A 13,887-nucleotide genomic window follows, 5' to 3' on the forward strand; every position below is an offset into this window, starting at 1 on the left:
CGCGTTATCGAATACCAACACCGGATAGCTGGTGTTGCCTCCTCTAACGGACACTTTTCTGAATTACATCGCCGAGACTCGATGCATTTTACTATCCATTAACGGACACTTCTCATTAGCGAACAAAGTTTTCAGTCCCATGGGTGTCCGTTATCGAGAGGTTCTGATGTAAAAATTGAATTTGAAAGCGTTTCTCTCTGAAAAAAATTTGTTTTCAAAAAAATCCCTTAACGCCAGTAGGACAACCACTTTGTTACGTTCCCTTTTGAATGAAAAATGCCGACGTGAATGAACAAGTTGGATATGTTCCCTTTTTGTGGAAACGACTTTATATTGTAATTTCTGATAAAAATATTCGTGTTTGGAATAAATCCCCCCCCCCCTTTCCCGTGGCATAATCCTATAGAGCTCATCCTAAAGATTCAGAAACAGTTAAAAAGTTCATTTCGAAAAAAGTGGGAGTGTTCCAGTTTTAAAATAAGCTCCTCATTTCAGCGGGGGAGAGGTGTTCCCTATAAAATATGTATACATTAAAAATTAAGAAAATACCAAGATCCGTTTCCGGACCACCCGGCTGGAGCCCGGTCAGCCTCTTATTTGTATAGAGGGTGATGTCTCCATTCAAGGAAATCATATCGAGACCGTGGGCCATTCCAATTGAAGTTAACGTTGAAAAATAGGACTTATTTTCATTTTTATGATTTTTCATTTTTTCATAATTATTCTACTTTGTTTTCTTTGGACCTATATATCCGTATCTTACCTGTATTGTGCTCAATTAATTACAGTGGACCCCGCTTATAACGTTTTTAAAAAAGTCTTCATAGAAAACGCTATAGGTGGACCTAAGCGGGAAAATGTTCTAAATGCATTGGGAACATTAATCGGTATTCACTGTACAAATTAGGGCTGTCTAGACCAGGGCTGGACAAATTGCAAAAAAAAACCTATTGTCCAGAAGCAGTTTTTAGGCGCCAATAAAATTTTACTCGGAGAAAAGGCCCAAAAGATTGCTTATTTAGGCTTTTTCAGAGCATAGTGAAGTGACCCTCCTTCATGTTGGCAGATATGCTGCTATAAATTCCAGATTTTGTGCTGTTCTCAGCCTGAAATTTAGTAACTACACAAAGAAAAGTGAAGGTGCCAATACCAATTTTTTAGTCGGTGATTTTTAGTTTTTAGTTTTATGGTGACCTGACCCTGGGATTTGACGGTTCACGGAACCTTTGCCCCCGATATTTCGCCTCCGACATTTCGTCCCCGACATCTCGCCCCTGGCACGTTTCGTCTCCAGTACATTTGGCCCCTGGAAATTTCGCCCCGGTCATTTCACACCGGGAATTTCGCCCTGACCTTTCGCCTGCCCTGACCATATCAGTGTGACCCAGTGAGTGACCATATGAGTGACTCAGTAAGTAATCAAGTAAATCGGAAATTTATCTCTGATATTTCGCCAGCCCTTATCGTACGCGTGACTGTATGAGTGAACATATGAATGATGGTACAAGTGACCAAGTGAGTGATCAAGTGAGTTGGACATTTACTCGTGACATTTTGCTTCCCCTGATCGCATGAGTGACCAAGTGAATGAATACATGAGTGATCGAGTGAATTGAAAATTTATCCCCGGACATTTCACCTGCCCTGACCATATGAGTGACCCAGTGAGTGATCATATGTTACTCAGTGAGTAATCAAGTGAATCGGAAATTGACCCCCTGTCATTTTGCCTACCTTGACCGTACGCGTGCCCATATGAGTGAATATATGAATGATAGTGTGAATGACCACACCGGTGTGAGTCGTAAATTTGGGAAAAATATTTTATGCTTAAACTGAAAATTCCAAATTCTTAGAATCCATTAAAGTGTGAGCCACTTGGTCACTCAGTGCCACGTAACCACCTATAAAAAGGGAGGGGATGAGGAGGATCATCTTTGCAGACAAACTCCACCCTCGCACTTTGGTCGAGTCACTCAGTCGCTCACTGGGTCAATCATACGGTCATTCACTTTATCAATCTTTCGGTCACTCATGTAGTCATTCACTTTATCAATCTTTCGGTCACTCATGCAGTCACTCACTTCGTCACACATTCACTTATGCGTTCCCTCACTCAGTAACTCCCTTGTTCACTCACACGGTCAGTCCCTTGATCACTCACTTGAACACTCGTACCGTCACTAACCTGGTCACATATACAGTCACTCACTTGGTCACTCATGCAGTTAACCACTCGGTCACTCATGCGGTCAGTCACTCGGTCTCTCCTTTGATCACTCATATGCTCAATCACTCAGTCACTCGCAAATTTATTTAAGCATTCACTCTGTCTTTCATTCCGTCAGCCACTCGGTCGCTCATACGCTCAATCATTCACTAGGAAACTTACACCAGTATTTAATTAACCACTCACTTGGTCACTCATTCGGTCAGTCACTTATTCACTCAAACGTTCCATCGCTCAATTCCTCCCTTTGTCACTGACACGGTCAATCCCACTATCACTCACTTGATCACTCATACAGTTAATCACTTGGTCGCTCATGCGGTCATTCATTTGCTCACTCATACGGTCATTCACTCATAAAGTCAATTGCACACTAGCTGATACGGTCACTCACGTGGTGAGTCATTCTGCCACTCGCTCAGTCATTTGTACGGTCACTAACGCACTCCTACAGTTCATTTCCCATATCACTTGGTCACTCATACAGTCAATCACTCATACGGTCGCTCATACGTTCAGGGCAGGTGAAATGTCAGGTGTGAAATTTTCGGGGGCCAAACGCACCAGGGGCAAAATGTACCGGGGCGAAATGTCAGGGGTGAAATTTCCGGGGGCCAAATGTAACGGGGACGAAACGTTCCAGGGGCGAGACGTCGGGGACAATGTCGGGGCCGAAAGTTCCGGATCCCGGATTTGACCAGCCCTGGTCTAGACCAGTGTTTCTCAACCACTGGGCCGCGGCTCGATACCGCGTCATAACATCGGTCAAAACGGGCCGTGAGTGATTCACCCCGTTTCATTTTTCTCTGTTTATTTCCTATTCATTGTGTGTATGACCGGGGTTTCAACTCGCAAAGAAAAATTAACCGTGTTTCCAAAGGTTGAGAACCACCGGTCTAGACTGGTAGCTTTTTATAAGATAGGCTGACAGGGGATCCACCCCGGGTGGTTTGATATGAATGTTGTTATGGTTTTTGCACTACAAATTTACTACAGAGGTCCCTGTAAAAAATTATGGCCTGGGGGTCTACCAAAGAGCCCCTAGGGATCAAGGCCCGTCACTCCCTATCAAGACCCCTTCAGCCTGAAATTACTCGCATTCGTAGGAGAAATGAAGAAAAAAAGTTTTGTTTAAGGAGGAATTTTGCAAAATTCCAGCTCTTCGGATTATCTGGAATCTCTAATTATATCGAGGCTACTATACCACAAACCGAAAGTGCTATGTCATTTCCCCGATAGATGGCGACACAAGTTTCCCCAAAATATCTCTTACGAATTTTTTGGCTAACGGATATTTTTTCGCGGTTTTTCAGCCCCAACTAACAATGTTTTAATTGATATGGATCAACGATCATCATTAGAATCACTGTCACTCGAGCCAGATTAATTTAGTATGTCGGGCTCGGAATCATTTTCCGGATGTAACCATATTTCCCTTTCGGAAAGCTTTTGATCCAACGAATGATTAACCCTTTATCTACTACATTATGAAATGTAGAGTAAGAAGGAAATGATGATAAAAAAAAATATGATGATAATCATCATAAATCATGCAAATTATCTGGTAGGTCATTTAAGCCTGAATTAAACACAAACGAATACTGTTTTTCAAACAATCTCAGTAGTAAGTACGTATGAAATTATCTAACCCATAGTTTCCCAAACTTTTTGTTCAGTCGCCCTCTTCAGAAATATTTTTCTCTCATCACCCCCAAGGCAAGCGAACCCATAGGATGCTATGGGTTCACTTAGTACCTTTTATCGCACCCCCTGGACCCTCCCATCGCCCACTTTATGAAACACTGATCTAACCTGATAGCAGGGCCGTAGTGTGCATTTTCAGAGCCCAGGGACAGACGTTGCCTTGCGGCCCTTTTTTGAAAGGGTTGTTATTATGCAAAATAAAGTGTAAATTTTTTGAGGCCCCCCTATTCTGCTCGGGGGCCCCGCTTGCCTCAGCCTCTTGCCTGATTGTACTTTGAAGTACCCAGAGGCGGCTCTTGGGCATTGTGACCCATGCAGCCGCAATGAGCGCAGCTTTAGGGAGGGCGTAGAATTCGAGTTGAGAGGGCAAAAAAAATTCTCTGCCGATCAAAAACAACGTGGTCAGGGAGTGCCAGTAATAGGTCCTACCGGGCAGTCCCGCCTTGTCTGGTGCTCCAGACATCGGATCAGAAAGGGATCAAATTTCACCCTTTAACCTCTCCTTCATCATAACACAAGGTGGGTGCTAAAATGAGAGGCCTCTGAAGTCCTCTGCAATCTGCTTGTGACGTCAGTAAGTAGTCCATTTTCCCTCAGAATATTCAGGGAAAAAATTCTCTGCTCGTGCCAGTATCATCGTTGTGAGGAAAAGAAATGATCGGTAGTAGATCGGTAATGATCGACCTATGTAGCGCCCGTTGTGGTGGACGTATTTCATTGAAACTTGGTATATATGTTATTTGGACCATGGGGAAAAGATAACCGTGATAAGAAAGCGCCACTTTTTCACCTGTGGTCAAAAATTGAACTATTTATTATTTTATTGAATTTTCCTTTTTTCCCATGGTCTGTATATATCCTTTTTACTAAGTTTCATCAAAACGCCTTTATCAAAATTGGTGCTACATACGTGTGAGTAGTGTCAGTTTATTTATAACCATCCTGTATAATCAAAACAGAAAAAATGAAAGAAGTAGAGTTGAAAATTAATAAGTTGAAATTCCATGGTGCACTTGGAGAATTTAAAACTTTTTTACTGTTCCAAGATACACGATCTTTTTTCTTCCCAGGTACATGATGTTCTACCATTTTTTTTTAAATTAATAACTTCATTCACATGATTGAGCCGTTAGTAGGATATATCAGACAACTACATATAATTACTAAATATAGTTCACTAAACTTGCAATGTTGAGAAGAAATGCAGAAAAAACAAGAGCACACAGTTTTGTAACTAAAATGTACCTACTTGCAAGGTCACCGCCAAAGAGCTAAAATAAAACTCAGTTGTAAGGTTATGTATTTCTAATCTCTTGCACTCCAGAAACATTATTAAAACTATCTCATGTGTTTCTTCCTACACCACAAAGTCTCCTAGATAGAGACTAAAAGGCTTCGGACACAGTTGATCAACTTTACGACTGGACGAAGTCAATCGCGTTGAAGTTAGATCACGATCAACTTCACTCTTTTTTTTCAGTGTTTTTAGTGTTTCATAAAACTTATCTTTAAATTTAGAGCAAAATCTGGAACGAATTAAACGGTTTTCCATACAAATCTATAGAAAGTCGTGTTTTAGCTAACGAATGAAAAATTTCGGAATGAATATATTCATTAGCCGAGGTATCACTGTACTATTAATGCAATATATAATATTCGTAAATCCCTTTTTTATTTTCCACCCTAGAATGAAAAATACTTGAAATGAGCAATTTTATTGTTTTTAAATGGCGTTTATGTTGTTAATCTGCTGTATTCTTTGATAAGCATAGTTTTTCATTGTTATAGTTAGTACATGCTTACGAATGGAGTTGTGATATCATATGTCGCATGTGTAATCCATTATGTTATTCATTGTATAGTTCGTAGTTGCACATGCTTTTATTTTCAATTTTTTCCTGCACATTTTCCCACACATTCACATGTCCTTCCCTTCCTTTCCATTTTTATCTCGCACAGGACCCGACCCCTTGCACAAAGGCACATGCATCGCCTCGGGTAAGTTGAGCACTGTTCATTCATAATTGCATGAGTTGCACGATGTTTTTTTTTGGTCACACAACATGTTTTCTATTTTATACATATGAAATCCATTTCATGCAGGAAAAACTGATCATAAGTACTGTAGTAGTTTTTCGATTCCACGTAGTTCGATGAAACATCATGAAAAACGACTTAAATTATGATAATTAAAATCATGACACCTTAATATAGAGATATTATCTTCGACCTGAGTCAAAAAATTTAATTTTCCATAAATATTGAGATTGAATATATTAGATATTTTGAATTTATTTGCTTTCTTACTTCACACAACTCGATTTCCTATCGTTCCAGCCACGAATTTGTTGCAAATATTGGAAGGGAAGAGGCTCTAACCCAATATTTCAATAAGTACTGCATTATAAAGATAGTGGCAACTATTCGGGGGGGGGGTGAGCTTAGACTCACGGCCAAGTTCAAGTTTACGCCTATATTTCTACCTGAAAAGGGTGAGTTGCTTAAGAACATATCGAAGTAGTCTTCTGTCAAGTTACCGAATCAAATTATAATGTCGATCGACCTCAAAGCAACAATAATTCTTTCCAAGAAAATTAAAATTTGATATTGAAAACATATATTATAAGGGCGCGTGTACACTGCTCGTGTGACTTATTGACCTTGCGAGTACGTGATAACTAGCACCGCGCCAGGCTAGTCGGGAATTTAAGTCTACATACGCGTGTTATATGGTGTCCTTGAGTGTTTGCTGGAATTTTCATCAATTTGTACGGCTGTCACGAAATATTTCATTCCGAAAACAAGAAAAAAAGTGTTTCGATTACCAAACCAAATTCAAATACGGAGGTGGGGGGTCCAACCAATCGTTGGTTAAGAATATAATTTTTTTCCTTCGAATTTAGTTCCGTTCACTTGTATTCTCATCCTATAAAACAGTGATTCCTAACCTATTTTCACTCAAGCCCCGCCCCCTTTGGATCATATTTTCTTCTCGTGCTCCACCCTGTTTTATCCAGGAGACCCCCCTCCCCATCCTCAGTCAAGAGTAAAACATTTTTTGTGTATTGAATTGATTTTTTGAGAATATTTATAGTAAACAAAAATTTCATAGATGATCGTGAGTCCAGTGAGTTTCTCTTTTGTGTAGGTTCTATATAGGGCCGTCTAAACATCATGGGCACCAGACAAATTGATATTCTGGGGCCCTGTACATAGATACATAGATGGAAGTAACAGTTTACATATTCGCATATAATTATCCGAAATCATAGTATCTTATCTCGTTATGTAGCCCCCTCCGTCCCCGTGAATATAATGGGAATGGGCCCATAGGTTAAGATGACCCTGGTTCTATTGGCAGTTTTGCTGGATTTTTTTTTCTGAAATTTTTCCGTTCTCATCTTATTTTACTTGAAAGCTTTGCCCCCCCCCCCAAATCTCTATGTGGCTCCCCTTAACCACCTGTCATGGCTCTCTTCTCTCTTAATTTCTTTGCGTGGGCTTCTTAAAATGCCCCAGGATCACGGGGAGGCCCCGCAAGCCTCACATGCTCTTAGGTTAATAACCACTGCTATAGAACACCAACTTGATCACGCAGTTATACTAATCATACACTTGTCATTCGATCCTGACGACGCATACTCAAAACAAAATAAAAATGGACGCTCGTTTTTACGAGCTCAAACGGACTTCAACGTTCATAAAATGAAAAATTTGTTAATGGAAAAGACCTTCAAGAAAAAGCATTTGGGGACCAGAGGGCTAGTTTTATAAGAACGAGTCGGTCCATAAAACCAAGAGGCGACTGTACGTATTTTTTTTATACCCATTAATTTTTCCAATTATCTTATTTTCCGTACTATTCTTATCCTGATAATTTTATGGCAATCATTCATTTTCAAAAAATTCATTTCATTCTCTCTTTTTTTTAGATATTTTTAGAACTTCGTGAAATTTATCCAACTCCTTCAAATTCTTCTTAATTCAAATTTATTCATCTGTGTTCAAAGTAATTAGGCATATTCATATGTGCGTAAAATGCAGTCTTACATTTAAATACAGGGTGATTATAATTTAAGTTCCTGTACTCTGCGTAGTGTCTGAGTGGCGCAGTGGTAAGATGCTCATCTTCCACTATGAAGGTTACCGTCAAGGTCAACTTTTTCGAATCCGTGCTGGCAAATCCACTGACTGGAAATTGCCACACGACAAAAACCACTCAGAGTACACGGGAACTTCAATTATAATCACCCTGTATACTGTCAATTCCTACCAATTCCGAATATATTCTATAAGAATAAAAATTCATGTTAGGTATTCTCGGTCGTATTGAGACTCTAATGACAAATTTTACAACAATAGATCTTCCTTAATCCCCATCAAAGAAAACAATGCCGATGGTGGGAAAAGAGCAATAATTCCAGGATTGTTCCGCTGAGCACGTAGCTTTGTTTTAGAGCTCTCAATCTTCTCTCTCACATTTTAAGTGGTTCTTTGTCTCGAAGCAATTGTGTTACTTATTATCATCTGTGGGATGATTCCTGGTGGACCAACCATCTCTCTAGAACAATCTATTAGATTCTTCTTTTTTTCTATATTGGGTGTTGTTTCGCTCTCGTTAGTTTGGTTGTTAAACAAATCACGTCACTTCCACCCAAAACTGATTTGCAGCGACGTCACGTCCTGTTGTGTGTGTGTGTTTTCCCAGACACGGGAGTGGGGCTCGGTCGGTTGAGTAAGAAAATCACTGGGATCGATGCAACGGGAGAGAAACCGTAAACTAGTCGTAACAACAAAAGATGGCGCTTTTTGGGAATTTGGAATGGATTGCGCATGCGCGTTCCGGAAAGAAAAGTGTCTCGCTCCGCCTATTATTCCTGTTTATATTCTTCCTCTCCCCTCCCCCTCCTATGAAGCTATATCTCGAACCATTTTTTTGTTTGATTCGAAATTCAGCTCACCCCATCTACGTACCCCCGTGTAGACTGGGCAGATGGTTGCGACCTACGAAATCGATACATCTATACGAGGGAGGAGGGCTTTAAAAGCTTAGGGGTTGGTGAGAATAGATAGATACGTGGGCTCTTGTACGTTCCATAGAATCGGAGTGGGAAGATGCGAGAGAGAGAGGGTTTAATGGTGAGTTTGCTGCTATGAGGTGGATTGCTTTGGCGGCTTATCACGTGGTTTTCAGTGATAATCGAATTTACTACTCTGTTACATCATCGGTTATCTCTTTTGCTGATTCCGGCCGAACCCTTCGACTAACATTACACCTCTGCATCAAACAATCTTCACACGGAGATAAAACGCATATCCAAGCTGATCTGAGAACAAAAAGAAATGAATTCATTGAATTGACACCTATTTATTGAATTTTGATCTCCTTGTCTGTCTCTCTCCGTGATCTGAAAATAAATGTTGAAAAATAAAAATGGTACTTATTACTGAAGAAAGAAGCAAGAGATTTTAAAAACTTAATGTTATATCTACATCTAAAACTCCAAAAACGAATACAGGTTGATATTAAAAAATCCGGCTCCTCCAGATTGCCATGGATTTAGGAACACGTCAGTTAAAATTCTGAGGAACATTCACACACACAATTTAGTTAAACTAAAATTGTGTAGAGTTTTTTTATTTTGTTTTGGTGAACATTGAAATATCATTTCGATGGCCTAGTGTGATAATCTCGTAAGTCAGTTTGCTTCAATTTTCCAGGAGAAGTTAAAAGCATGCACACTACTACAACTGTGTGTGTGTGTGTGTGCTAGCACTACGTTCATTACTGATGATGTGCTTTGTCTGGTTGATGAGACACAAGGTCTACTTTCCGTAGACACAAAAGCCTTGTGTCTACGGGGCATTGTTGGGAAAAATTGAGATATCAATGTAAAGAAAGACCTTATGCTCCAAGGCAGAAATATTCTATCTGTTTCTAACAGCTTAGTTGGTAGAGCACTGGTTCGAGTCCCTATAGAGGCAGTAATTTTTCCAAAAATCTGTATCTCTACATAAACATTTTGTGTTGTGATACGAGGTTTTTTCACACTAGGCCATCGATTTACGAGTGTGGAACACATTTAGCGTTTTATTTTCTTTCTTTAAAGCGATGTTTCTCGACCGCCGAGCCCTGACACCGGGTAAACAGAGCCGTAAATGATTCGCTGTTTCATTTTCCCTCATTTATTTCCCATTAGCGTGTGAAGGACCGGGCTCTCAACTCACAAATTGAAATCAACCAGGCCGTTGGCTTTCAGAGGTTGAGAATCACTGTTTTAAAGGACTGTATTGGTAGCCAGCCATTTTCTGTTAAATACTTTTTTTTTTAATAATAACGTGATCCTCACGTATTCCCAAGGAATCAGCATGATCCGTCCAGGGAATTTATTAGTGTTAGTAAACATCCATGCCCGAACCCAGACCTGCACAGTGAGAAGCTAGCTCCCTAACCACTCGACGCCCAGGCGGAATATGCAGCATATATAACTATCCAAAATCTGGTACTCCTCACGTCCGGAGGTTGCCGGATTTTAAAAAAAATATATATCAACATGCAGTAATTTCTATATCAATACTAACACCTAGAAAAGGGGGAAAAGTTTAATGTTGAAATATTTATTTTCAAAATTTGGGATTGTCAGTCTGAACAAATTAAAGAATATTTGAAAAGTATTTAAAAATATTATTTTTGTATGTTAATAATTCTTTTTACATTTCAAGAAGCAATTTACCAAACTGAAACGAAACGACACTTCAATATAAAAAACATTTTTTTATTTTATTTTATACATATAAATGGAATTTACCATATTGAAGATGAACGAAAAATTACTTTCTTTTTCGGTTTTTAAGAAATCAAAATGAAAGTGAATATCGTGAGAAATCTTGGCGGTTTGTTTGGCGGTGATTTCGTGGTAGGAAGTTTTAAAAGAGAGAGAGTGTGTGCATGGGAAAGCAACCCCCCAGCGGCAACTCTGTCTCGATAGGGGAGTTTCAGTGTAATACAAGCCAAACATGCTTCCGTCACCGTGTGTGAGTTAAAGGCTATCGCAATAAACGGAATACGTAATGCGTGTCGGTGGAGATGACGACCATGTGTCTGCCGAGCATTTCGTGCCGCTTTCATCTAAGTTATCGTCATCTCTCGGTGCTGTTGTTATCATCTCTGTCGAGAGGCAAGGTCGATAATAATTGTGCGAATAAACACTTCGAAATCAAGTTTTGAACATTTTGCGAGAGGGCTTTTTCATTGATATGTATAGTGGAAAAGGAAAACAATACATCTGGTACAAGTAAGTTTTATGAACCTTTCAACAAATCTTTTCAACTTTGTTGCAAGCTATCTTGCATTCATATTGCACTTTTAATTTGTTTCCGTCTGACCTTACATTCAATTTCCGAGTGGCAGTGGAGTGGTCAGTGGCTAGCATCTGGCTGTGCAGGTCTGGGTTTGAATCCCGGTTCGAGCATGGATGTCTACTAACACTAACATATTCCCTGGACAGATCATACAGATCTCTTGTGTGGATCACGTTATTTAAAAACTAATAATATAACACCTTTTTTTCCTTCAAATAAATTCAGATTCTCATTTAAGCTCACGCCAATTACCAGATGGAGTTTAATTTTGTATCGATTATCCAAATCATATTTGTCAGATTATTCCACCACCCATGTAGAAATATATAATTTAATTTAACCGTTTCTATAAGTCTGAGACTCGTATTAATCAATCTCTACAACCAATCACATTACTCTGACAAATGTATTGACGTCGAAGAAATAAATAAATCTAAAAGCACTATGCTATTCGAGTCTTTTTGTCGGTTCAGTGAAAACATGAACTTAAACACCAAGAAAGTGAATCGTGTTTGTTGTACGAGTATAGTGAGTAAATAGAAGTTGATAGAGGACGACTAAAGTAAATTTTTTTTCCGACGGCGGAGCAGTTGTGGTTCAAGTTCATCCGATGCTAGGCCAACGATGAAAATGAATAAAGTCGTTATGTGAAGATCGTGACAGTTCCGAAATATCTTCAGCGGTGTAAATGGAAAACTGTGTGTAGAGGGGCAAGTCTTAAACGATCCATAGTTTCGTAGAATACTCCCTTGTTGGTAACGATTCTCCATTCATCTCGTGTCTTTGTTGTATACATGAACGCAAGCTCTCCCCTCATACGAGTACACGCACGCGAGGTGAGAGTCTGCACCATCCACGCGTCTAAAACGTCAATTAATTCGGGGGCCCTCCCTTTTCCTTTATGCAAAACGCGTGCTTAAACGCCAGGTGTGTGTGCGCGTGCGAGAGGCTTTCAAGCACATTCAGTTTCTTCGAACTCTAGAAGTATTAAACAGATGTGGTAAAGAGAAACTTTTTCTGAGGAATGCGTCATTCGCTCTCTGCTTGAAGCTCAATTAATAAACGATGAATTTTGATTGATGGAAGAAGTACCATTGTGTGTAAATCGGATGCATTCGATTGGTGATCATAAGAGCCCGGATTTCATGCAATGTGCACACGAATTTGCATATTTTGCACTTTTTTTTATTATTGATACATGTGAATGTATAAAGTTGTAGAATTTCCAGAAAAATTTCACATATTTGAAAAGTTTTACGAAAGCTCAATCACGTTTTCATGTTTTGATTTTCAAAACCAATATTACTCATAATATATACAGTGAAACCGAAAAAATGTCGTTGTAGAGAGATTATCGTTATATCGAGAGGCAACATTGTCATCATGTACCAGCAAATTAATGGTGTTGTTGGCATCTTTTCTAAATCCGCGTTGTTAGTACCATCAAGAAAACGCGCTTTAAAGTGCTTATTCGTCGCAAAAACTAATTGATTCGTTGTTTAATGAAATTCATTCAGATGCACTTCCCCTGTAAAGAAGTTTACCGTATTGAATTGTCGTGTCGTACAGTGAAAGTGACAATACCAAAAGCGTTATCAACAGCGATGTTGGTACTCACGTGGTGCAGAACACCGATGTTTTTGACGCTCTTGGAAGAATGAAAACGGAGTGACGAAGTTAAAATTCTGTACAAGACGATTTTGAGCGAAATGTTTAAAAAAAATCATTGTAGCGTTTTCAAAATCTCAAAAAATTTCGTTATGAAGAGATTTATCGTAGTAGAGAACATCATTATACCGAGAAGTGTTTAAAATTAGACAATAGGTGATTCCAAACAAGATTTGAAAAAAATATCGTTGTAGAGGGATTTATCGTTATATCGAGTATCGTTGTGGCGAGGTTTCACTGTATATAGATAGCATCAGTTTCATTTTTTTTCCCGCGCATTAAAAAGGTGTTTGTATCCTAACTACGTAAACGATTAACAAAATTTACAGATGGGGAGTGGTATTTATGAAATTACAAGGTGTTTGTAGCCTTCGCATAGTATCCGATACTCAAGCCGGGAACCTATAGCGGATGGGTTCAAAACCATCTTATTTCATCCTTCTTATGGTGTTAATTAATTTGAGGGTTTTTTTTTAATTCTATTGATAAAAATTGGTGTATGAAAATTTTTAACTCTGGTTTTTTTTTAACTTAAGACCATGATTACTGTATAAGGAAATAATAAATTGAATAAAATGTTGTAAACGCAACTACTAGGGTGATGAATTTATCCTTATTTCCCACGAAATCTTGTATTTTGGTGAATTTCAGCATTTTATTAAAGAATAAGGAATATTATTAAAAAATATATGTATGCATTTTAAAAATCCGTTTGCTTTTTTTTTGCGTGGTGGTTTGTTTTATAACGCATATTTTCTTGGTTTTGGGACATATTTGGAAATTTTAACTTTTTGAGGATTTAATTTAGTGCATATTCGGGCATTTTTTAGTTCATATTTACATAATTTCAGAACCTATTTCGCCATTTTTAGTGCATATAATTTGGGCTCTAATGATCATACTTGACTTTAATTTCTTTTCTT

General features: G+C 38.8%; 1 protein-coding gene across 8 annotated transcripts in view; it reads left to right on the forward strand.

Moving 5' to 3' along the window:
• The window catches only part of LOC149072716 (uncharacterized), a 456,665-nt gene that overhangs the window by 321,925 nt on the left and 120,853 nt on the right, over positions 1-13,887 (forward strand). For 7 of the 8 annotated variants that reach the window (XM_089247007.1, XM_089247004.1, XM_089247006.1 and 4 more), the window contains one exon: positions 5,894-5,932. The exons of the other annotated variant lie outside the window; for it this stretch is intronic. In XM_089247007.1, coding sequence (XP_089103133.1) covers positions 5,894-5,932 — 39 coding nt within the window. The remainder of the gene's footprint in view (positions 1-5,893; positions 5,933-13,887) is intronic. 8 annotated transcript variants of the gene reach the window in all.

This window comes from Pholcus phalangioides, unplaced genomic scaffold (assembly GCF_987345545.1).
Source record: "Pholcus phalangioides strain wild (caught in Gottingen) unplaced genomic scaffold, Ppha-v1.0 ptg000017l_1, whole genome shotgun sequence".
Classification (NCBI taxonomy): Eukaryota; Metazoa; Arthropoda; class Arachnida; order Araneae; family Pholcidae; genus Pholcus; species Pholcus phalangioides.